General features: G+C 51.0%; 1 protein-coding gene across 7 annotated transcripts in view; it reads left to right on the forward strand.

Annotated features, from left to right (window-relative positions):
• MYRF (myelin regulatory factor) overlaps positions 1-23,325 on the forward strand; it is a 137,553-nt gene that overhangs the window by 49,081 nt on the left and 65,147 nt on the right. For all 7 annotated transcript variants that reach the window (XM_074954651.1, XM_074954649.1, XM_074954654.1 and 4 more), the window contains one exon: positions 22,790-22,877. In XM_074954651.1, the coding sequence (XP_074810752.1) occupies positions 22,790-22,877 (88 nt within the window). The remainder of the gene's footprint in view (positions 1-22,789; positions 22,878-23,325) is intronic.

Genomic DNA, 23,325 nt, shown 5'->3' on the forward strand with positions numbered 1-23,325 from the left:
TTCTTGTTGGGTGTGTCCCTCCAAGAAGAACTCACATTATTTAGTGCATTACCTTGCACCCCTGCCACCTGTCTTAGGTGAGACAGCAGTGTCTTATGGCCAACAGTGTCTAATGCTGCAGAAAAGTCTGGGAGGATGAGAATGGATGTCTGTCCTCCATCCACTGATGGGAGGAGATCATCCATCAATGCCACTAAAGCGGTTTCAGTTCCATGCCCTGGCCTGAATCCAGATTATGATGGGTCTAGAATATTAGCTTCAGCTCTATAGGCTTGTGCTTGGTCTGTGGCTAGCTTCTTTGAGCTTGCTTGGGCATGGAAGGTTTGATGCTCTGTGGTAGTTGGGTAGAACTGATGTGTCCAGGGAAGGTTTCCTCAGTGTTGGCTGGACGGTTTCATGTTAGAAGGAGGAAGGGAAGATTTCTTCTCTGAATGATGCATCGGCTATTTGAGTCAGGGGTGGCACCAGTTGCTCCTGGCTGTATCATGTATCAGTGGATCATATTAGAGGGAGGTGTCTAGAGGGGACTGCACAGTGGTCATTGTCCACTCTGATCCTATTTAGTGTCTTCGCTTATGAGTTGGAAGACCCCCACCTCCCAAAAAACCATGGACAATGGGTAAGCTGTGGAAGTGCAGTGACTACTGCTTTTCGTGCTGACCAGTAATGTCTCATTGTTTCCTTCTGCTGCACTGTCTGTTTGTTGAGTCCACCTGTTGTCTCTTTCTTAACCTTAGATTGTAAGCTCTTCAGGACCTGGACCATCTCTTTATTTGTGTGTACAGTGCTAAGCATTTTGGAGCCCTGATTCCTGATTGGGACCCCTAGGAGCTGCCAGAATATAAACAATAATTAGTAATTTAAAAAGAGTTACAGGAATCAGAAATGTGGGCCAAAAATATCAAAAGTGAGAAAGATGGGCCAGATCCTCTGACCTGAATTTCTGTTGAAGTAAAAGGAGCTTTGCTGATTTATACCAGCTGAAAATCTGGCCCTCAGTTTGGAAAAATACAAGTTAATTCATCTGGGGAAAAATAATTCCAAGCATGGATACTCAATGGAGGGAGGCTGCTGGGAAGCAGTAAGACTGCCAGAGACCTTGGGTGATAGTGGACGGAAAATTAGATTTGGAGTTTGCAGTGTTATATAGCAGCATGAAAGGTCAATGCAACGCTGGATTATGTATGAAGAGGCATCACATAATGCATCGTCCTTCTCCATTTGGTTGTTGAGTGACAGCACCTAGGCTTTTGGGCTAGGTGGCTATTGGGTTTGGGGATCACATTACCAGACAGCTTGGAGGGAGGTCAGAGAAGAGTCATAGAAATGATCAGGGACTGGAAAGGTTGACTTATTAGGAGAGACTAATGGAGTTTAGCTAAAAGACAATTAATAGTCTGACTATGGAACCCATATGTTGGCCAGCAACAATTTATACCAGTGGACCCCTTCATTTCATTGGTTCTTGGGTTCTCAGCTGGTTCATGATATCAGTTCCCACATTGAATACAAAGGGTGTAAACCACAAAGAGGGAGAGGAATTATTTAGTACAAGGGGTCTCAGCAGGGGTGATGAATAGGAATGAGGACAGGCTGAATATCAGGAATAGCTCCCTGACAGTGAGATGGCTTACGCTGTGGAATAGTCTCTCAGCAGAAGTGGGGGAAGTCCCGTCACTTGGGAAGTTTTCAAACTAGACTGGACAGAACTGTGGAAAATGAATTGTCATGCGCAATCCTGTTCTGTCCCCAGTGGGGCGAACCGAATGATCGAATAGATCTTTTGATTTAATGACTCACGCCACTTGTGTAATTTCTCTTCCTTCCCACTCCCTCTTGTCGTCCATCTCTTTGTTAAAGTTGCACAGGCTGCCAGTGAAACTGAGTAACTGGTTCAAACACTTATTGCTAAATTTTATGCCCCAGATAATTTAAAATAAATGTTAAAAACATGAAGTGCATGCAGTGCTGGTAGAAGGAGCTGGACTAGCCGCTGGGGAGGGGCAGTGTGGGAGACTCGAGGGTGGCTTTTGTGGTGTGGACACCTGGTTATTCAGAACTGGATTGAGACCCCTAAATGTATGCCACGTGAGCCTCTGACCAGCCAGCAGATCATAGAATCATAGAATATCAGGGTTGGAAGGGACCTCAGAAGGTCATCTAGTCCAACCCCCTGCTCAAAGCAGGACCAATCCCCAATCAAATCGTCCCAGCCAGGGCTTTGTCAAGCCTGACCTTAAAAACTTCTAAGGAAGGAGATTCTACTACCTCCCTAGGTAACGCATTCCAGTGTTTCACCACCCTCCTAGTGAAAAAGTTTTTCCTAATATCCAACCTAAACCTCCCCCACTGCAACTTGAGACCATTACTCCTTGTCCTGTCATCTTCTACCACTGAGAATAGTCTAGAACCATCCTCTTTGGAACCACCTCTCAGGTAGTTGAAAGCAGCTATCAAATCCCCCCTCATTCTTCTCTTCTGCAGACTAAACAATCCCAGTTCCCTCAGCCTCTCCTCATAAGTCATGTGTTCCAGACCCCAAATCATTTTTGTTGCCCTTCGCTGGACTCTCTCCAATTTATCCACATCCTTCTTGTAGTGTGGGGCCCAAAACTGGACACAGTACTCCAGATGAGGCCTCACCAATGTCGAATAGAGGGGAACAATCACGTCCCTCGATCTGCTCGCTATGCCCCTACTTATACATCCCAAAATGCCATTGGCCTTCTTGGCAACAAGGGCACACTGCTGACTCATATCCAGCTTCTCGTCCACTGTAACCCCTCGGTCCTTTTCCGCAGAACTGCTGCCTAGCCATTCGGTCCCTAGTCTGTAGCTGTGCATTGGGTTCTTCCGTCCTAAGTGCAGGACCCTGCACTTATCCTTATTGAACCTCATCAGGTTTCTTTTGGCCCAATCCTCCAATTTGTCTAGGTCCCTCTGTATCCTATCTCTGCCCTCCAACGTATCTACCATTCCTCCCAGTTTAGTATCATCCGCAAATTTGCTAAGAGTGCAATCCACACCATCCTCCAGATCATTTATGAAGATATTGAACAAAACTGGCCCCAGGACCGACCCCTGGGGCACTCCACTTGATACCGGCTGCCAACTAGACATGGAGCCATTGATCACTACCCGTTGAGCCCGACAATCTAGCCAACTTTCTACCCACTTTATAGTACATTCATCCAGCCCATACTTCTTTATCTTGCTGACAAGAATACTGTGGGAAACCGTGTCAAAAGCTTTGCTAAAGTCAAGAAACAATACATCCACTGCTTTCCCTTCATCCACAGAATCAGTAATCTCATCATAGAAGGCGATTAGATTAGTCAGGCATGACCTTCCCTTGGTGAATCCATGCTGACTGTTCCTGATCACTTTAATCTCGTGTAAGTGCTTCAGGATTGATTCCTTGAGGACCTGCTCCATGATTTTATCGGGGACTGAGGTGAGGCTGACTGGCCTGTAGTTCTCAGGATCCTCCTTCTTCCCTTTTTTAAAGATTGGCACTACATTAGCCTTTTTCCAGTCATCTGGGACTTCCCCCGTTCGCCACGAGTTTTCAAAGATAATGGCCAATGGCTCTGCAATCACATCCGCCAATTCTTTTAGCACTCTCGGATGCAACTTGTCCGGCCCCATGGACTTGTGCACGTCCAGCTTTTCTAAATAGTCCCTAACCACCTCTTTCTCCACAGAGGGCTGGCCATCTACTCCCCATGTTGCGATGCCCAGTGCAGCAGTCTGGGAGCTGTCCTTGTTAGTGAAGACAGAGGCAAAAAAAGCATTGAGCACATTAGCTTTTTCCACATCCTCTGTCACTAGGTTGCCTCCCTCATTCAGTAAGGGGCCCACACTTTCCTTGGCTTTCTTCTTGTTGCCAACATACCTGAAGAAACCCTTCTTGTTACTCTTGACATCTCTTGCTAGCTGCAGCTCCAGGTGCGATTTGGCCCTCCTGATTTCATTCCTACATGCCCGAGCAATATTTTTATACTCTTCCCTGGTCATATGTCCAACCTTCCACTTCTTGTAAGCTTCTTTTTTATGTTTAAGATCCGCTAGGATTTCACCATTAAGCCAAGCTGGTCGCCTGCCATATTTACTATTCTTTTGACTCATCAGGATGGTTTGTCCCTGTAACCTCAACAGGGATTCCTTGAAATACAGCCAGCTCTCCTGGACTCCTTTCCCCTTCATGTTAGTCCCCCAGGGGATCCTACCCATCCGCTCCCTGAGGGAGTCAAAGTCTGCTTTCCTGAAGTCCAGGGTCCGTATCCTGCTGCTTACCTTTCTTCCCTGTGTCAGGATCCTGAACTCGACCATCTCATGGTCACTGCCTCCCAGATTCCCATCCACTTTTGCTTCCCCCACTAATTCTTCTCTGTTTGTGAGCAGCAGGTCAAGAAAAGCTCCCCCCCTAGTTGGCTCGTCTAGCACTTGCACCAGGAAATTGTCCCCTACGCTTTCCAAAAACTTCCTGGATTGTCTATGCACCGCTGTATTGCTCTCCCAGCAAATATCAGGAAAATTAGTCACCCATGAGAACCAGGGCGTGCGATCTAGTAGCTTCTGCGAGTTGCCGGAAGATGGTGATTTAGTTTGCTGTTAACTGGATTTGAACAGTTAACCAAGCAGTGAAAGGTTCTGTCTCCTATTGCGTGTCTGCTCTGACCTGTGGGACCAGTTCAGCTTTCATGATCAGTGGGAGTCTTGTGACCGACTTTCAAAGGAATGGGATTGTGGGGAGGGGTAGCTCAGTGGTTTGAGCATTGGCCTGCTAAACCCAGGGTTGTGAGTTCAGCCCTTGAGGGGGCCATTTAGGGATCTGGGGCAAAAATTGGGGATTGGCCCTGCTTTGAGCAGGGGGTTGGACTAGATGACCTCCTGAGGTCCCTTCCAACCCTGATATTCTATGATTCTATGATGGGCCCTATTTGTGTGATCTGTTTGCTGTCCGTGCCCCTTCTAACCTTCTTCTCTCTTAACTTTATTTCCCAATCCCTGCCTTTTGCAGGCTCCCAGAGGCTTTTACCCTCCTAGCCCCACTGTGATAGCATCCACCACCCCCTTCAGTGCTACTCACGCAAAACCAGACATCTGATCTATTTTTCATACCATATTCCCCACGGATTTTTATTCTGCCCTTTCCTGTGCTGAGTTTTTGTTTGTTGTAACTCTGATACTCGCTTTCACCCTGATTGATTTCCCTTTCCATCCGAGTACAGCTCCTCCTACTCCCGCCAGCCAGGCTGTCCTGGGGAAAGTGAGTTTTGATCCTGAATAGTAGTGAGGTATATTCTAGTGTCCAGAGGATCAGAGATTAGCTGAGGCTGGCTTTACGAGACACTCGCTGAGGAAGCCAAACTAGAAGCACCTGAGATGGAAATTCTAGCAATAAGGTGGCCAGAGTTAAGGGGAAAGGATGAATGTTGTTTCGTGCAGCCATCTGCTGGCAATGAACTTTGAGCTATTTCCCCAGCTGCTGTTCCAGGATGATCTTCACGAACGGGAGTATGTTGCATGGGTATGCAGGCACCTGTTCCTGGTGGAGGTCTGACTGTGTCTGTGTGCGTGCGTGCATTGTGCTCGTAGAAAGGAATACAACATGCCTCTTTTCTTCCCTCCTTTAAGGGACAGCCTTTCCTGGAGCCAGAAACAACAGGGTCCTCGAGGGCGAGGCCCCTGTAAAGGGCAGGTGGAGGGCTGGGGCAGGAAAGTTCTGTGGTACTTGGAACATGACAGCTGATCAGGAGAGGTGGTTGATCTGTGCCCAGCCGAGGAGCGGGAGACAATGGGAATATTTTTTTTTAAAAAAAGGCAGCTGTCCAAAGGTGGCTCTTGCCCACCCCAGCCTCCAGTGCAAAGAGAAGGAATAACCTGGTCATGCCTCTCCCAGGTAGGTTCCCCAGCTTCCTATGATCCCCATTCTCCTGCCTGTGTCTCCATCTCTCTGGGCTCCTGTGGCTCTCCTTGCACTGACTGTAGGTAGCTCTTCCCCCTCCATCAGCCAGGGTCCCTCCTGAGCCCAGCATCCTGGGAACAGAGGGGTGGAGATGAAGAATCTTTCTGAGAACAAGGATCCTCCTCAAGTTCTACCTTCTGTTCCTGGAACCCCACTGAACCTGCCCTCACCCAGGACAGCAGGGAACTCCGCTTGGCCAAGTCAAGGTCTCTTCTCCCCTGTCATCTTCCGTGATCTGTCCACTGCTGTTGACCCCATTGATCATTCCCACCATCTGGGCACCCTCTCCTTCCTTGGCCTCCGTGATTGTGTACTTTCTGGTTCTCTTCTTACAGCCTCTTCATTGTCTCCCTGGATGGTCCCTCTTTCTCTGCTCTCCTTTTCCTCATGCTGTCCCCCAAGGCTCTGTTCTGGTTCACTTCTTTCTTCTCTCTACACAGTATTTCTTGGTGACCTTATTCACTCTTATGGTTTCAGTTACCCTCTCGCTATGCCGACAGCTCCCAAATCTCTGCTGCTTCTACCCACCAACTTCTCCTCCATTCAGTGCGACTCTCATCGCTGTCTCTACAACAACGCTTCCTGGATGTTCCACCAATTCATATTCGACATGGCTAGCACAGAACTCGTCCTTTCCCCCAAATCCTCCCTTCTCTATCTCTCCTGATATTTCTGCTCCCCTCCACATCATCCAGACTCACAACCTCCCTTCCTCTCCACTCTCCTTGCCAGTTCTCCATGTAGAGCATCTCTATGTCCCATGCTTTAACACAAAGACCCTCCTCTACGCCTTGGTCAGCTCTCACCTACTCTCAGCTGTTCCTCATTGGCCTCCGGAATTCCCATCTTGCTCTGAGCTCATTCAGAATGCTGCCATGAGAGTTATCTTGCTGGTCTGCTACTCTGACCACATCATTCCCCTATTTGAATCCCATTACTAGCTTCTGCTTGCCTTCTGCATTGAGTTGAGACTTCTTGTCCTTAGCTTCAAGGCTCTGAATAATTCTTCCCTTGCTTTCTAGCCAAAGCCTTCCGCCTAAGCAAGCCCAATGTTACCTTCTCCCACACTTGTCTCCATGCCTACTTCCTCGCTGCCCCCTACACACGTAGTGCTTTCATGCAGTGCTGGCAGAATTTTCCCTCTCTCCATTTAAATCCATCCCGATAACCTACTTCTGTGAAGTCAAACATAAAATGCACCAGGAGGTCAGAGAGTGAATTTAACACAGTCTGTCTACTATCTATTTAAATGGTAAGATCTCTAGTGCAGGAACTGTTTCCCCTCTCTGTTCTGTGCAGGGCAGAATACATAGAACAATTTACAAGCAAAAAATACTTTTTATTGAAAAAGTCCTTTTTTTAAAAAAAAATTTGAAATATTGTCTGGTCAAAAATTATTATTATTTTGCAAAAATGGTAATAAAAATGAATTGAAAATGTTCATATATTGAAATAAGAAATTTTCATAAATGATTTTTTCAGATTTTCAAAAAAGTTAAAAATCAATGTAAAATACCTTAAATTAGAAACAATATATGAACAGTTTCAGTAAATGAAAAATTCCAATTAAAATTTCATGTGAACAAAAATCATTGTTTCAGAAAACGATTGAGAAGTTTTCCAGTGTTTTTGTTAATTTTTTGAACTTTAATAAATAAAGCCAGTTGGAAGCGTGGAGGCTTGAAGGAGCACGGAAATCCATTTCCATTCCATTATGGGAATGCTGTATCCACACTTTTAAAAGGATGTGGACAAATTGGAGCAAGAGTTACAAATGTAGGCCTGAAAAGCTGGCCTTGCAGTGAGACGCTAAAGAAGCTCAAACTATTTCGCTTAGCAGAGAGAAAGTTTAAGGGGTGACTTGAGCACAGGCTAAAAGAACTTGTCTACAGGGGCACACTGAGCAAAGTTAATCTGAATTAACTAAGGCCATGTCTACACTATGGGTGCTAGAGTGATGTAGCTATGGTACCGTCCCTATGCCTCTGTAGCCCCATAGTGTAGCTGCAAACGACATCGATGGAAGGGGTCACCATAGGAACTCCACCTCCCTGAGCGATGGTAGCTAGGTTGACAGAAGGGCTCTTCTGTTGATGTAGATCCCTAAGGGCACGTCTATGCTTAAAACACTGCTTCGGTGCAGCTACAGTGCTTCAGTGAAGATACTCACTACAGCAACAGGAGGGGTTCTGCCATTACTTTGCTCATCCTCCTCCAGAGAGGCGGTAGCTAGGTTGACAGACTAATTCTTTCATCACCCTAGCACTGTCTACACCAGGAGCTAGTCGAGCATAGCTACGTCTCTCAGGGGTGTGGATTTTTCCCTTGTGACCTTTATGAATCTGCGAAGTCTGCGATGAATAACATTTACTGTATCCTTGGCTCCATCCCATTGCAAGAGCATGGTATGGTTCCCCAGTGGAGGATGAGTCCGATATAAAATCAATCCTAGACCTTGGTCAAACAGCCAAGAAAACTTCTAAATTGTTCATTTCAAGCAACTCCTGGTTGGTACTGCGTGCTCTACAATGGTGTAATTTACACTGGGTGATTGGTAGTAGCATGGAGGTTCATACACCTGCAGTGGCACATTTTGAATCACCGCCTCGTTTCATTCTTAAGGAAAGGAACAACTGTCCTATCTTTCAGAGTAGCAGCCGTGTTAGTCTGTATCCGCAAAAAGAAAAGGAGGACTTGTGGCACCTTAGAGACTAACACATTTTGTTAGTCTCTAAGGTGCCACAAGTACTCCTTTTCTTTTTGTCCTATCTTTACGTGTTTAGTGTTAGTCTAATCCTCTCTCCTCTACAGCATACCTTAGATCTTGGAAAATGCTGTCATGTCTTGGGAAGTTCATGCAGGGCATATGAAAGATGTTTGTAAAGAGGGCTCTCCTGTGGTGATGGTTTCTCCTGGGAAATTCTCACTTCGTATTGTGCTCAGTTAGGTCTTGCAGTCTTAGGCTGTGATCTTATCAGATGATGTTAGCTAAATAGGGTTTGGTCTGCTCAAATTTTGGACGGGAGATGGATGTGCTGCCATCAATCAGATGAGCAGTAAAGCCCACTGACCTGATACTTTTGATCATTAAAGGTCTGAAGTCAGTTTTGCACAACTAGTGGTGGCAAAGCCTAGCATCCTGGCAGAATTTCTGTCTGGATAAATATATTCTGCCTTCCTGAAGTCACCCTAGCAGTTCAACTAGATGGGATAGTCTTCATGTCCTCTCTGTTTTGTGCGCAATTACACAGCTACTGCATTCCACCCCAGCAGGGATGAAACAGAATGTCCCCCCTCTGTATGTGTTCTGTGAAATGCCTGTAAGATTGTATTATCTGTGCCTATTTTATTAATAATCATCCTGCCTAAAAGATTGGGGCGGAGGTGGAATCTTTCCCAGGACAGCTCACATAGGGCTCAGCGTGCTGGATCTTTCCAAATCACTTACTGAGCTCCCAAGCAGTATTAGTGGGGTGCATTTCTTGAAAACTGACCTGTCCATCTAGGTGGCCCACTTGGTCTCGTAAGGGTGCGTCTGCTAATCCAGTCTCTTGCAGCCACCTCCGGCACTAGCAGACCATTTGTGTTGGCTTCTGTTCATTTTTAGCCATTGTAACATTTTCTAATGTCTTTCCAGTCTGTAAGATTTATAGAGTATTCCAGGGGCCAGTCCTGCTCGTGGCGTCCCAGGGGACGTCACACTGATGCTAGGTACAGCAGCATGGTTAACGTGGCATACTGCAGCAGCATAGTTCAGTGGGAAAGGCAGTGGATTTTCAGTAAGGAGATCTGGTGTTTGTTTCTGGCTCTGCCACTGATCTGCTGTACAACCTTGGTAAAATCACTACACCTCTTTGTAGCCTCGGTGCCCCTCGCCCCCTTTGTCCATCCTGTCTATTTATATTGTAAGCTCTTTGGGGCAGGGGCTGCCTCTTATTTTGTGTTTGTACAGGCCCTTGCACAATGGGGCCCAAAGGCAATACTGTCATACAAACAATAATAGTAACTCAGTCTGGGCTTTGAAGTTCCTTTTCTACGTGCAAATATGCTTCAGTGCATGTTAATATTAAGAGTGATTCTCTCCAAAAGGCTCTGTTTCCACATCGGAAACAGGGGGGCAGGGGAGGGATAGCTCAGTGGTTTGAGCATTGGCCTGTTAAACCCAGCATTGTGAGTTCAATCCTTGAGGGGGCCGTTTAGGGATCTGTGGCAAAATTGGGGATTGGTCCTGCTTTGAGCAGGGGGTTGGACTAGATGACCTCCTGGTCCCTTCCAAACCTGAGATTCTATGATATTTTGGGGGGAGGGATAGCTCAGTGGTTTGAGCATTGGCTTGCTAAACCCAGGGTTGTGAGTTCAATCCTTGAGGGGGCCATTTCGGGATCCAGGGCAAAAATTGGGGATTGGTCCTGCTTTGAGCAGGGGGTTGGACTAGATGATCTTCTGAGGTCCCTTCCAACCCTGATATTCTATGATTCTATGATTTAAATCTATTAATTATTTATATTACAGCAGCGCCTAGAGGTCCCAGCTGTGTCCCTGTTGTGCGAAGTGCTGCCCAGACACATAGGGTATATCCGCACTGCCTGCACGCCCAGCCTGGACCAAACTTGTGGACTCAGTGGGTATGTGTGCATGGCAAAAAAAAGCTCACGGCAGTGAGTCTGAGCCCGCCTCGCCCCCACCCCCTTCTGGTTCACTGTTCCAGCTTGGGCTGTTTTAACACTGTAGCGCCAGCCTGGGCCCTGAGACTCTCTGCCCTGCGGTTTTTTGCTATGTAGACATATCTGATGTTTCCAAGCCTGTGCTTGAGCGTCTGTACTGCATTGTAAACCTGGATTTACAGTTGCTGGACCCAGGTTTTACAGCTGTGCTAACACGTTCATACCGCACTGCACAGACCCTCTGACTGATCTGCAGCTTGAGCTACATCCACACTGCAAAATGACAGGTGTTGGACTTGAGTCACAGTGGGACCCTGCTAGCAGGACCCAAGTCCTGAGTGCTTGCTGGCCCGAGTCAGACTGATTTGTGTGTAGATGGATGGGGGGCTTGGGCTCAAACCTGATTCAGAACCCAGGGTCAGCATGCAGTACAGATGTGAGAGATGGTCCCTGCCCTGAGGAGCTTACAGATAAGGCAGTTACCAGGTGGGAAAAAAGGAGGAGGATTATCCCATGTCACGGGTGGGACGCTGTGGAAAGTGACCCACCCCAGGTTACACAGGAAGTCTGTGGCTGAGCAGGGATTTCCGTTCAGATTTCTTGTGTTCCACTCCTGTCCTTTAGCCACAAACCCATGAGCTTCCTGTTCTGATCTGGTAGAGCCGGTGGTGGACGCATGATAAGGCCAGTGGACGTTTAGAGGATCTGGGCGTGTGTATTTAGAGCTTGACTCCATTGTTTCTCTAATTGGGTGGGCTCGCGGTCAATAGAGGTCCATCATACACAGGGGAGGCAGTCAGGGGGCTGTGTTGAGAGGCCTCCCCCCTTACATGTCTGAGAAGAGGCAAAACCCCTAGTACTCTGCTCCAATGTGGCTGCCAATTTGCCACTACTCTTCAGGAGGTGGAAGAGGCTGCCCTACACTGTGTTGTCCCCGTCAATGCGAGAGAGGAGTCAGAATAGAGAAGCTGTCCCCATTCTTGCTTTCTTGTGATGGGGGAGCAAAAGGCTGGACTGTGAGACACCCTTTCTCCTCTGCGATGGGGCCTTCTCCCCCAGTCCTGGGGCAAGGGGAGCACATGGCAGGTGAGCTGTTGGTGTCATGGGTGAGCACTGTGGGACTGGCTGTCTCATGGAGGGGGTGAGCCCATGTGAGAAGAGTATGTGTGGGAGGGTGAGTGTCTTGGAGGGAAGCAGGCATGTGGTGGTGTTTTGCGGGGTTACTACTTCCCACGTATTGGGGAGGTGTCTCGAAGCATCAGAGTGACCCATCAGTGGCTTCTGTACCAAGATCCCACCCTTTGGGCAGAGGGAGAGGGAACAGGCCTTAGATCCCCTCAGGCCCAGTGCCCCTGGGTAGGTGGTGAGGTGGAGCCTGCCACCTCTCGCGAGGATCCCCTGGAACAGATCTCAGTGACACATTTCACCTCAGTTGGGCCTTGATTTTTATTCCCATCTGTCGCAGGGGGGTGGCTCAATCCCTAGTCTCTCCCGGTCGCTGGGCAATGTGGCTCTGTCATCCCGTCTGCTGACCCTCTCAGAGCAGCCAAGGGAGCAGCAGACGTGCACCAGTGAATTGACTCCTCAACGCCACTCCTAGGGGTGCCTGGTTGAGGACTGGAAGTGCTGGGGTTAGAGGCAGGGAAAACTCTGTGGATATCTCGGCATCGGTCCTGGGTCTGATGAGGTCAGGAAGGCCTGCCAGGCTCCAGCCAGGGGGACTCCACCTGGTCTTGCCTTTGTGACCTCCCCAACGTCAGCTCCTGAGGGAGAACGGGACGTGTTCTCTGTGGCAGTGAAATTGGGTTCCAAACAAACAGGCCAATGTGCTCTCCCGAGGAGGCGCCTTTGCCACCGCCAAATGGCAACACTTGTGTTAGCTGCGATTTCCGCCATCTTAGCGCATGAATTGACAAGCAGCCCATTGACGGCGGAGGTGGAGGGGGGAGCAGCAGGGAAATGCACAAACGCTCCACTGTGTCTCCTCTTACACCTTCCCCCTCCTCCTCTCTCCCCGTGCCCAGAGGACAATGGCTCCATCCATGCCAATGCTCACAGCTGGCAAGGGCAGAGGACAGGCTAGGAGAAGGGTGGAGAGGCCGGATGGAGAAAGGGGTAGGCCAGTAGAATGGAGATGCTGGGAGGGAAGAGGTCTGGGGGAATAGTAGGGAGGTGGAGAAGAGGTGGCAGTAGAAGATAATGAGAGAAGGAGAAGGGACTCGAAGAGAGGCTGGGGAGAAGGGGGAAAGGGAAGACCTTGGGAGGGGGAGGAGAAATGGCCAGGAGAGGGGGGAGATCCCAGGAGGATAGCGGCTGGGTTGAGGCATTTCTTCTGCATGGCACTGCCCATCTTTACTCACTGTGCTTCTGGAGCGATGCCACATGACCTATGGCTGCACAGAGTGGTGCTGTCATAGAATCATAGAACTGGAAGGGACCTTGAGAGGTCTTCTAGTCCAGTCCCCTGCACTTGTGCAGGACTCAGTATTATCTAGACCATTCCAGACCGGTGTTTGTCTAACCTGTTCTTAAAAATCTCCAATGATGGAGATTCTACAACTGCCCTAGGCAATGTATTCCAGTGCTTAACTACCCTGACAGGAAGTTTTTCCTCATGTCCATCCTAAACCTCCCTTGCTGCAATTTAAGGCCATTGCTTCTTGTCCTATCCTCAGAGGTTAAGAAAAACAATTTTTCTTCCTTGTAACAACCTTTTACATACTTGAAAACTGTTGTCATGTCTCCTCTTTCCTCGGTCTTCTCTTTTCCAGACTAAACAAACCCATTTTTTTCAATCTTCCCTCATAGGTCCTGTGTTCTAGACCTTTAATCATTTTTGTCGTTCTTCTCTGGACTCTCTCCAGTGTGTCCACATTCTTCCTGAAATGTGACGCCCAGAACTGGACACAAGAGTCCAGTTGAGGCCTAATCAGCGCAGAGTACAGTGGAAGAATTACTTCTCCTGTCTTGCTTACAACTCTCCTGCTAATACATCCTAGAAGGATGTTCGCTTTTTTTGCAAATGTGTTACACTGTTGATTAATATTTAGCTTGTGGTCCAGTATGACCCCCAGATCCCTTTCTGCAGTACTCCTTCCTAGGCAGTCATTTCCCACTTTGTATATGTGCAACTGATCGTTCCTTCCTAAATGGAGTACTTGTCCTATGGCTCCATGGAGGGGGGAGCTCCCAGTACAGTTTTGGTGGGAAATCCCTCATGGCACCTCCTGTTCTTCCAAAGGCCCAGGAAATCGGGTAGCCAGCTCACCTCTGTGTAGGCAGGTGCAGCTCTCATTTTGCCCAGTGCATTAGGAATAGCCGTGCAGTGCATGGTGGGAGTGGATAGTAAAGAGTGGCAGGAGGGAGGCAACCTATGAACCAAAGCAAAATGAAACACCAGGAACTGACCTATTCGGTGGTTGGGAGAAAGTTCCCTTTTCAGTATATATAAAGGGGCCATGTGGTCCTCGGTGCTCAAGCTAAGCCGTGTCAGGTCTGGATGATATTTGGATGGGAGACCTGTGGGGAACACCAAAGTATTATGGGATGTGGCATTGTGACTTAATAGGGAAACGCTTGCCTTGGAGACAGTGCCCCATCCTCATGGCAGGGGACATGTGCTGCGGGAGGTGACGAAGATGAAGTAACGTCAGGAGAGGGGTCATCAGCGGTTGCGTACCGCGCGGTGCTGGGGGGGCGCTGTGCTGCACTGCTGGAGGTTTCCCCCGTTATCTGTGAGATGAGGAACTTGTGGCCGCTGAAGATCCCATAGGTCTTATTGCAGAAATAGGGGTTTTAACTCTAGTGTCCTGGTGAAGTCCCATCTTGGGCCCCTATAGTCCACGTCTCTAAAATCCCCCCCTCTGCCCCTGGAGTTTCAGTCGGATGCAGTAACTTCTGAGCTTCCAGCCCTGAATGCTAAAGCAGGCGCTATTGGCCACTCCGTCAGCGACTGCAGGTTAGCGGTGGATGGAGGGATTCCTGTGTCTACCCACTTTTGCAAAGGGCCAGATTCTGATCCCGTTACCTGTGTTGCATCTCACTTGATTCCCCAAGAAACCCCACTGAGTTCCGTGGGACTATGCATGGAGAAAGGTATCGCTCCCCACGAGGCAGGGATTAGACTGGGATCGTTGGGGCTGAAAGGCACTATGGGGAAGTAAGACAACATTAGGAGGAGCATTGGCCTCTCCACAGCGAAGCTTTTTGGCTTTGATGAGACTTTCAATCCCTCTTTGCAACTCCACCCACTTGTCCCTTTTAAAAATGAAAAATGGGCCAGGAACTTGGAGGTGCCCTTGGAGAAAGGATTGACGAGTGTTCCTGCAATGTGTTCTAGCCCCCCTGCTCCCTTTGCTCTGACCTCAGGCTTCCCCCAGAGCATGTCCCATGGCCCGGAGTGACCTGGCCCCCACTGTGTGTTCAGCCGGAGCTCCTAGTCTCCAGTGTGGCTCTGTACCCATGGGAAAGGGGAGGCCCGTCTCTGTGGCACGCTGCAGATAATGTGATGCCAGAGGACAAAACAGAGGGCAGACTTCTCCTATAGTTGGGCCTTTGCTTGCGGTTCTGGTTTTGTGGGGGTGGTTTGTGCCCTGAATCTGGTGTAAATTGGAGTAGCTCTGTGGACTTCAAACCAGTTCAAGTCATGGAGTTACACTGATGTCCACCAGCCAAGGGTCTGGCCCTTTTGTTTCTGGGGGAATTACTGCAGTGCCCTAAATGTGTGCAGAAAATCACTGCAGTTCCTGGAAAGCAGACTGTCCTGGCAGTGCAGCTAAGGGCACCGTTGGCCTGGGGAAATCCTAGGTGAAAGTGACTCAGGAGTTCAGGCTCAGTGTGTGTGTGAGATGGTGGGAGCTCAGGTCATGGGTGAGTCTTATTATCGCCCAGCTGGGCTGCCCTCCTCGCTCCTGTACTGATGCTGTGTGTGTGTAGGGAGCAGTGGGGCTTCTTCCAGGGTCTAGGGCAGAGGGGATCTTGCTCTGGGGTGGTCTCTGAAGCATTTGGGGAAGGAGGGGTTCAGCTTTGCCTCCTGCTCCGGTTACAGGAGTCACCTCTCCTGGGAGCGACTGGTTAATGTTACAGTCAGGTAATAAAGGGCATAATTAACGAGGAATGCTGGGCTGCATATCTCGGGGAGGTTGGGGTGGGGGGAGGCATGGGCTGTGACTGGAAGGGAGGGCAGGCAGCCTTGATCAACCCCCAAAAGCTCCTGGGACGGGAGTTGGATCCTCTGGCACCCCAGGGGGAGGGGAGAGAGAGAGAGAATGCGTGTGTGTATTTTGGAAATTTCTGTCCCTAGAAAAATCACTCCTATTTTATTCTTTAAGCAAGGTGCTGTCTGTTCCCTCGGCTGGCTTGGCCTCCCGAACTTGCTGGTAGGGCCCCCTTCTGAACCCCACGTATCTCATCTCATGGGAGGGACAGAGTCAGAGATGCCCCCTGGGGAGCAGGACATCGGTGCTGCCCCTGACTCTCTGGGTGTCCCGTGTCACTGGTGGGTGGAGCCAAATCGGGTGCTGATGCTGCCTCTGATCCCTGTGTGTCCCATCTCGCTCGTGGGTGGGGATGAATTTGGGGGAGCAGGGTATTGGTGCTGCTCAAACACACGTATTTCTCACGTCCCTCGGGGAGGGGCTGCACACGGGATAGGCCTTTGGCCCACTGGGGCTCTGGTGTGGCTGGAAGGAGGGGGGCCAGGGCCAGGGTGATGAGGCGATGAGAGAGAGGAGCTGGAGCGTAGCTGCTGGCCCCCCAGCTCCCCAGGCTTAGGCAATGTTTGGTTAGAAATCTCTCCGGTAGCTTCTTCAGACTCATGGCCAGGCCCAGAGCCAATCCGCAGGGAGGGAAGTGTAAACACAGCAGGGGGCTGCGAGCCGAGCGAGGTGCTGGGAATGTGCCGATGCTGCAGCCCAGTGCGCTGATTTCACAACCCATTGTGTGTGTTCACGGAGCCCCGCTGGCAGCGGCATGCACGGGGCAGTCCCTGTGGTTAGCATCGCGCCACTCGGATGCCACCTTGGGGGAACACAGCTGTGACACCAGTAGTGAGAGCCTTGATTTTACGGGGCAGGGGCCTCTCCGAACACCACGGAGGAGTTAGGTAGAAGGCCAACCTGCATGCAGGTCAGCCCCCAGCTGAGAGTCGCTGCACCACCATGTTAAGGAGGCACAGTGCCCGCTGCACCAGATAAGGGGAGCTGGTGCACATGGCGGTGTCACAGCGACAGCCGTGTATGTGTATACAGCGCTCGCTGTCCAGGGCTGCTCTGACACCCGCCTACAGAAATGCAGTCTAGAAGGGCGAGTGCAGGACTGGGAGCCAGGAGCTCCTGGGTTCTTCAGACCTACTGTGCTGGCTGCTGCCTCACCACAGCTCCAGCATGGTACTCTGCCAATGACTCCCGTTGTGGCCTTGGTAAAGTCACTTGAGTGCTCTGTGCCTCAGTTTCCCAATCTGTACAGTGGGGAGAATAGCACTTACCTACCCCAAAGGGGGCTGCGGTGAGTGACTAGCTGTGCTTTACATGTGGGGCATGCTAGATGGTCTGTGCTGAGGGCCCTTGGCTTCGTAGCGCTTTGCCATATGTACCGTGCAGCCACTGAGCGCTCCCAGTAAAGGACTGAATCGCTGATGTCCAGGCATCCTCGCTCTTGGGAAGGCTCTTGTCATATGGGTTAATCCGGCATGAAAAGTCATTAGACTTTGCCTTTCTCTACTGCCTTTCAAACCAAGATCTTCAATCCCGTTACAAACATTAATGAATGGATGGCATGCAAACCAGGTATTAATGCCCTCTGAACCGGGTGCTAATCATTATTCCCAGTTTTCAGGTGGAGAAACAAAGGCACAGAGAGTCCATGTGACTCACCCAAGTGCCCGCAGGGAGACAGCGGCAGATTCAGGAATAGAAGTCAGATGTTCTGCTTCCCTGCCCCTACTCTTACCACTAGTCGTGGCTGTCTCTCCTAGCTTCACTGCCTCGTACACCCAGGAACGCCCATCGTGAGAGCCAGAGCATTGTTTGCTCCAACTCAGTATGGGGAACATCTTCAAAGGCACAAATGGCAGCTGGACACCTAGCCCCTCTCTCACTTCCCACCCCCACTGCCTCTGAAAATCTGCTTCTATGATGTTGAAAGTGAACGTGTGGCCATCCCTGCGGCTGGTGACCTGGACTAGCAATGGGTGCGCCTCAGAGGCTGAGGGGTTCGGAGAAACCCCCCAACATTCAGATCCAAAAGGGGTCTGAAAATCCTGAGCTCTTCCTTGTGCCTTTCCAGCACTTCCGCTCTGGGAAGCAGGCTGGGCAGAGATGGTGAAAACCAAACCTGCTGGGGCTTGTGGGGAAGAAAATGGGAACGTGCTTGGGAAGCTGCAGGAAGGTTTGTTCAGGGGCTGGCTCTGCATCTGGACAGAGGGTTGGGTCAGTTTTTACTCTACCCAAACTGGTTCTCCGCTCCTCAGTTTCCACAGCTCTGTGATACGACCTCAAGTGGCCAAAGGCCGTATTCTGCTCTCCGCTACAGCAGAGCAACCTCCACTGATGGCAGAGTAACCAAGAGCGGAATTTGGCCCGAGCTGGCATGTGGCGGCATTGCCCTGGGGAAGCCTACAGACGTCTTGGTTGGCTTGGGGTCATCTCTTTGCAACTCCCGCCCCTCGTTCCTGCCTCTGAGAGCTTCTTTGCTTGCACTCACTTATTCCTCTTGCAGAAGTTCAGCAGCCCATTAAAATGGTTGACCTTGTCATCCTCTCCAGGTTCTCACATCTGGTTCTCGTTAAGGGATCCCAGGATGCAGCTCTCTGTCAGTTGCTCTCCCTACCTCCCACCCCTTTTGTGACCCAGGGAGGATTATGGGTGATTAGAAGACAGGCAGCAGAGCAAGTATAGATGGGGGAGGGATTGTTATAAATAGAAATACCATAAACTTATCAGCCTATCACTCGAGGTGAATTCTGGTTTTAATCTCTAAGACCCGTAAATACGGTGACTGGAAGGGGAAGGGCGCTGTTAACCCTTTCAGAGAGCTGCAAAACACTGCAGTCCTCAGGCACGCATTTCACACAGGAAACAGGGAGCTGAGCAACGTGTGAGGATTCCTGGATCCCTTCCGTGTCCCCGAGCGAGATGTGCTGAGCACAGGAGCATGCTGCAGGGTGGGGTGGCACAAGCAGGTGTTCCTGGCTTGCTGATCGGGTGCCTGGGAGTCTAGTGGGACAAGAGCAGAGATGAGCCGCAAACGGAAAACACAAAGGAGGTGGGCGGGGTACTGCTGGCTCTGTTCAGAGGCTGATTGAGTTGGGAAGTCTGGGGAAGGCAGAGAAACCCAGTCCAAACAGTGGGATTCCTGACATTCTCCCACGTACAGGAGGCCTCTGCTCTCCCAGCTCCTGACTCCTTCGGTGAGGAACGAATGCCACCCTGTCCTTCCCAAACAAGCTTTACCTGCGCAGCTGCCCACGCTTTTCCTCAGCTCCTTTGGGAGGGAACTGGCACGAGAGAGACTCCAAAGGAGCCTCTAGGAGTATTCCGGAGCATGGAGGGAGGCTTTGGGGAGGGTTATGGAGTAAAGGGAGGCAGGACCAATGATTATGGAGGGAAAGGTGATTATGGGGACAGAGCATAACCTGAACATGGTGAGGGCAAGGGAGCCTCTTGATGTGTTTTTGCAGCAGGAGTGACTGCAAGGGGTTACAAAAGGGTGGGCGTCCCAGAAGGTTTTGGAACTGGAAGCTCTTGAAATGGCTCTGGGATGAGTTAAATTCTGCTCAGTTACAATGGGTGGTGCAAAGCATCTCCACTGAGGTCAACAGAGTTACTGCGGGTTCACTGCACGGTGACCCGTGGCTCACTGAGTTTGGAGACTCTGGGAGAGGCTGTAGGTCTTGTGATACAGCCTGTGGAGTAGTGGATGGTGGGGGACTCTGGAGCGGGTTATGAAGCCTGGGTGCATTAGGCAGAATTATGGATGGTGGCGGGTGCTGTCTATTAGAGTTAACACTTTTCTTTTGAGCAAAGGAAATATGAGCTCATTGGCTGATGGTCACTGCTGCCCTCTGCTCCATCTCTCTTTGATTGAGACTTCAAGATGAGTTCTGTTTCCTGTGGAGCCTTGGGGTGTTCAGCTTCATGGGTCCATTTTCTGTGGCTTCCTACTCCCTCTTAATCCCCCGTTGCAAGGGGAGGAGGGGCATTGTTAATGTCGTTAGGAGCTCGTGACTCTAAAGAGAGGTATTAGCTTTTGATTAATCACCTAAGCTGGCTTTTGGTAACAGTCCCTACTGAACAGAAGTTTTCAGGCAATGAGATGCTCTTAAGAGCTCGTGCTCAGCGGCAGACATTCCAGAGATACTTTCTGCCCCACAGAGACAAACAGGGGCGCTCAGAGGACCAGAAGAAAGGCTGAAGATCCAGGGGAAGAGATTCTTAGTGCTGGCCAGAATGAATCAGAAACAGTGGGAGATGGGGACTGGCAAAGAAATGGGACAGCAGTCAGCCAGGGACAGGGAATGTCACCGCATGGAGCCCAGCTGCTCTCAGTCTCTTTGCAGAAGGCTCAAGGGCCTCCAGTCTCTTGTTGAGAAAAGTCCTTCATTGGATTTATTTTTAGTAGGTAAAGAACTGCCCCTCCCACCCCACAGCCGGTCCCCCCTGTTGTGGCCGTTATCAATTCTGTTGTAGCTCCAGAGCAGTTCAGCTGACGCACCTTCTGCGCCACGGTGCTTATCATGCCCTTTGCTTGGGTCTTGATTGAATTTTCATGAAGGTGACCTTTCATGCAAGGTGGCTAAGAGGGAGTGAGCTGAGAGACCAGCAGAGCTGGGGAGGTTAGTCTGTGGAACGGCCACAGTCCAACACCAAGGGATGTATGTGAGCCCATGTCCCCCAGGAATTCTGTCTATCCGTGCAGAGCTTGTTAGAGCTTTGACCCTGGGAAGGGGTCTTCTGAAACCAGCAACCTGGAGAGCTCTCCTCAGGGAAGCTTGGTAGCCTGTGGGTGGGGAGAGGGATTAGTGCACTGGCTCTTCGCTTCTGGAGATCCGGATTCAAATGCTGGATCGTGTGGCAAGTGAACTGGGCTCTCTGAGTTGTTCCCTGGTGGGCACATGTCCACATCAGCCCATGATGTAGTATGATTGAAAGTCTTTTAGAACGGGCCCTGGAATAGTAAGGGAACTGAGAGTCGTGGCTTGAGAGCATTAGTAAACCTTGGTGGGGCAGGGCTGGAATAGCTGGGGCGCGCCAGGTCAGGACTGAGGAGCATTAACAAGCCGGGGGCAGGGCTGGAGTGGCAGGGGTGCTGCAGGACAGGCCCAGAGCTGTGTGTGGGAGCACTCAGGAGTGAGCATCCGGGAAGGGGGAGGGTTGCTGTGGGTCAGGTGGAGAAGCAGTTGCACAGCAGCTGGGGGAAGCATCCCAGCACCTGCCTGCGCTGATCCTGGCTCCAGCCGATGCTGTCAGTTCGAAGGGCACCTGAACCAGAAAATGTCTGCTGCTTTGCAATTCCAACCCGCGCGATGCCTGTGTCTAAACAAGCTTCTCCGATGAGGAGGGAGATCCTCAGGCCACGGCTGGGGAGCAAGCCCGACGCTCCTGCACCCCACGGCCCTTCTCTCTGTGACCATACCATGGAAGTGTCTGTGCGTCTCGGCACTCAGAGTTGCACACTTGTCCTGCCCGTTGCTTTTCTGTGGGATCCCAGCCTGGATACTGGAGGGGCCGGGGACTCCAGGCTCTACTGGGGTGCGTGTTAAGCTGGATGCTTTCTTTCGTAGCAGCGAGCCCCCCGTCCCTGCGGCCTGCTGTTGAAGGGTGTGGTACATAAAGGGTTAGGTGTTTTTCAATGGAATCCCGACCTGGGCTTTTCTCCCCGGCCTGGGTTACCAAGGAAAGATCTCCTCCCCCCCCGCCCCGTTCGCTTGGCAAAATTCCTAGCTGGATTTATTGTTGCCGATTTGCTTGTCTTGGTATGAAAGGGATTTTCACAGGGGAAAGATCTGATTGGCTGGATGCCGGCTGAAGCCCCTCTTTTTCACGTTTGCGGTTCATTGGCTAACCTTTCCCCCCAGTGTGGCTTGGAGGGGGCGGTGGTCCTTTGGTGGTGTGTGCGCACGCGCGCCTGCTGGGCAAGTGACACATCGCCTCTGGCTGAAGGGGTCGGGCCGTTGTGGAAGGGCCCTCTTTGTTAGCCGAGCTCGGGGAAGGGGGCTGGGGCTGCTCTTCCCCTTTCTTGGCAGTGTCTTTGGCACTTGGGGTTGGCATAGGCCCCAGCGGGCTGCACACTCCTACTCCAGCGAGGCAGATAAATAAAGCACTTTCTCTTGACGAACCCCAGCCTGGCTTCCACAGCACGGGAGGTGGAGGAGGGACCTGTAGGAGAAAGGGGAAGATAGTCTAGTGCTGCCCTCGCAGGAGCGGGAGGCGGGTGCGTGAGGGGAGCTGAGATCTGTTCCAAAGCTGGCATGGCAGCGGCGGAGAGATTTCAGCATGTTCTGTGAAACCAAGGCAAGGGTCCAACAGGGAGGGAATGAAACCAGACTCCCGAATCCACCCACAGAGCCCCACAGCGCGGCCCTGCTGCTGGGCACTCGCTACGGGCTCCTGCGGCCCACACCAAGCAGCTCTTCCACCAGGGCAGGTGGCCCAAGCAAAGCCAGTGGCTTCTGCAGCTCACGCGAGCAAAGCCTATGCTACTGCCAGGCGCTGTCATCCGCATTTCTCAGGAGGCTCCCTGCAGAGGAGTCCAACAGCCCAAGCAACCAGGCCCGGCCCAGCGGGGCCCTGCAGTCGGCACAATTTACCATCAAGTACTCCCTGTGTCCCGCAGACTTTCTGATAACTCTGCCTTGTCTGCACTTGCACTGTTGCACCCATGACCCCCCGAGAGGCGCCCGTCCGTGTTCTCAGCTTGTGGGATGGCAGGGGTGCGGGTGGACACTGAGGTGGTCTCTCTAAAAGAGCATGATCTGCTGATTGCGCAAGGATCAGTGGCTGTGGCCCTCAGCTCAGTCCCTTTTTCCTCCTGCGATGGAGGGGCCTGGGGCAGTAGGAGGAGCTGTAAGTCACTCTCTGATCTCTCAGGGAAGGGGGCATGACTTGTCTGGTTTTCTAATGGCTCTCGCCCCTTCCATTCCCTCTCTTCTCTGCAGGCCACGACATTAATGGAGCTCTGGAACCTTCCAACATCGACACCAGCATTCTGGAAGAGTACATCAGCAAGGAAGACTCACCAGATATGTAAGTCCCTGCCCCGCGCACGGCCCGGTGGCGGGGGGCTGCCAGCGGGGGCAGAGCTGGTGGCCGTTTTCCCAGGGAGAAGTTGAATTTTCTCCTTTACGGGGGTGCAGTGCCTTGTTTGTAAATAGCTTCCCTGCTCCCTTTCGCCCCTGCTCTCTGCCTCTGTCAGGGCTCCCATGTGTCGCTCTGTGCTACCGTCCTTTTCAATCCCTCCTCTGGTCTCCAAACCCCCTTCTTTCTTTTCTGCTTCCCCCTTTCTACTTTTCTTCCTCCCGGGTAGGGTCATTGAAGAATCGTTTAACTCCTGTCCTTGGAGACCCCCCTGCTACCTTTGGACAGGAGTAAAAATGGCACAGAAGAACATCAAATGAAGGCATTTGGGCCCACACCCCCTGTGCTGCTAGGAATAGCTATTGGGGCATCATGCTGGGAGCAAAATGCACTGGCA

This window comes from Natator depressus, chromosome 6, assembly GCF_965152275.1.
Source record: "Natator depressus isolate rNatDep1 chromosome 6, rNatDep2.hap1, whole genome shotgun sequence".
Classification (NCBI taxonomy): domain Eukaryota; kingdom Metazoa; phylum Chordata; order Testudines; family Cheloniidae; genus Natator; species Natator depressus.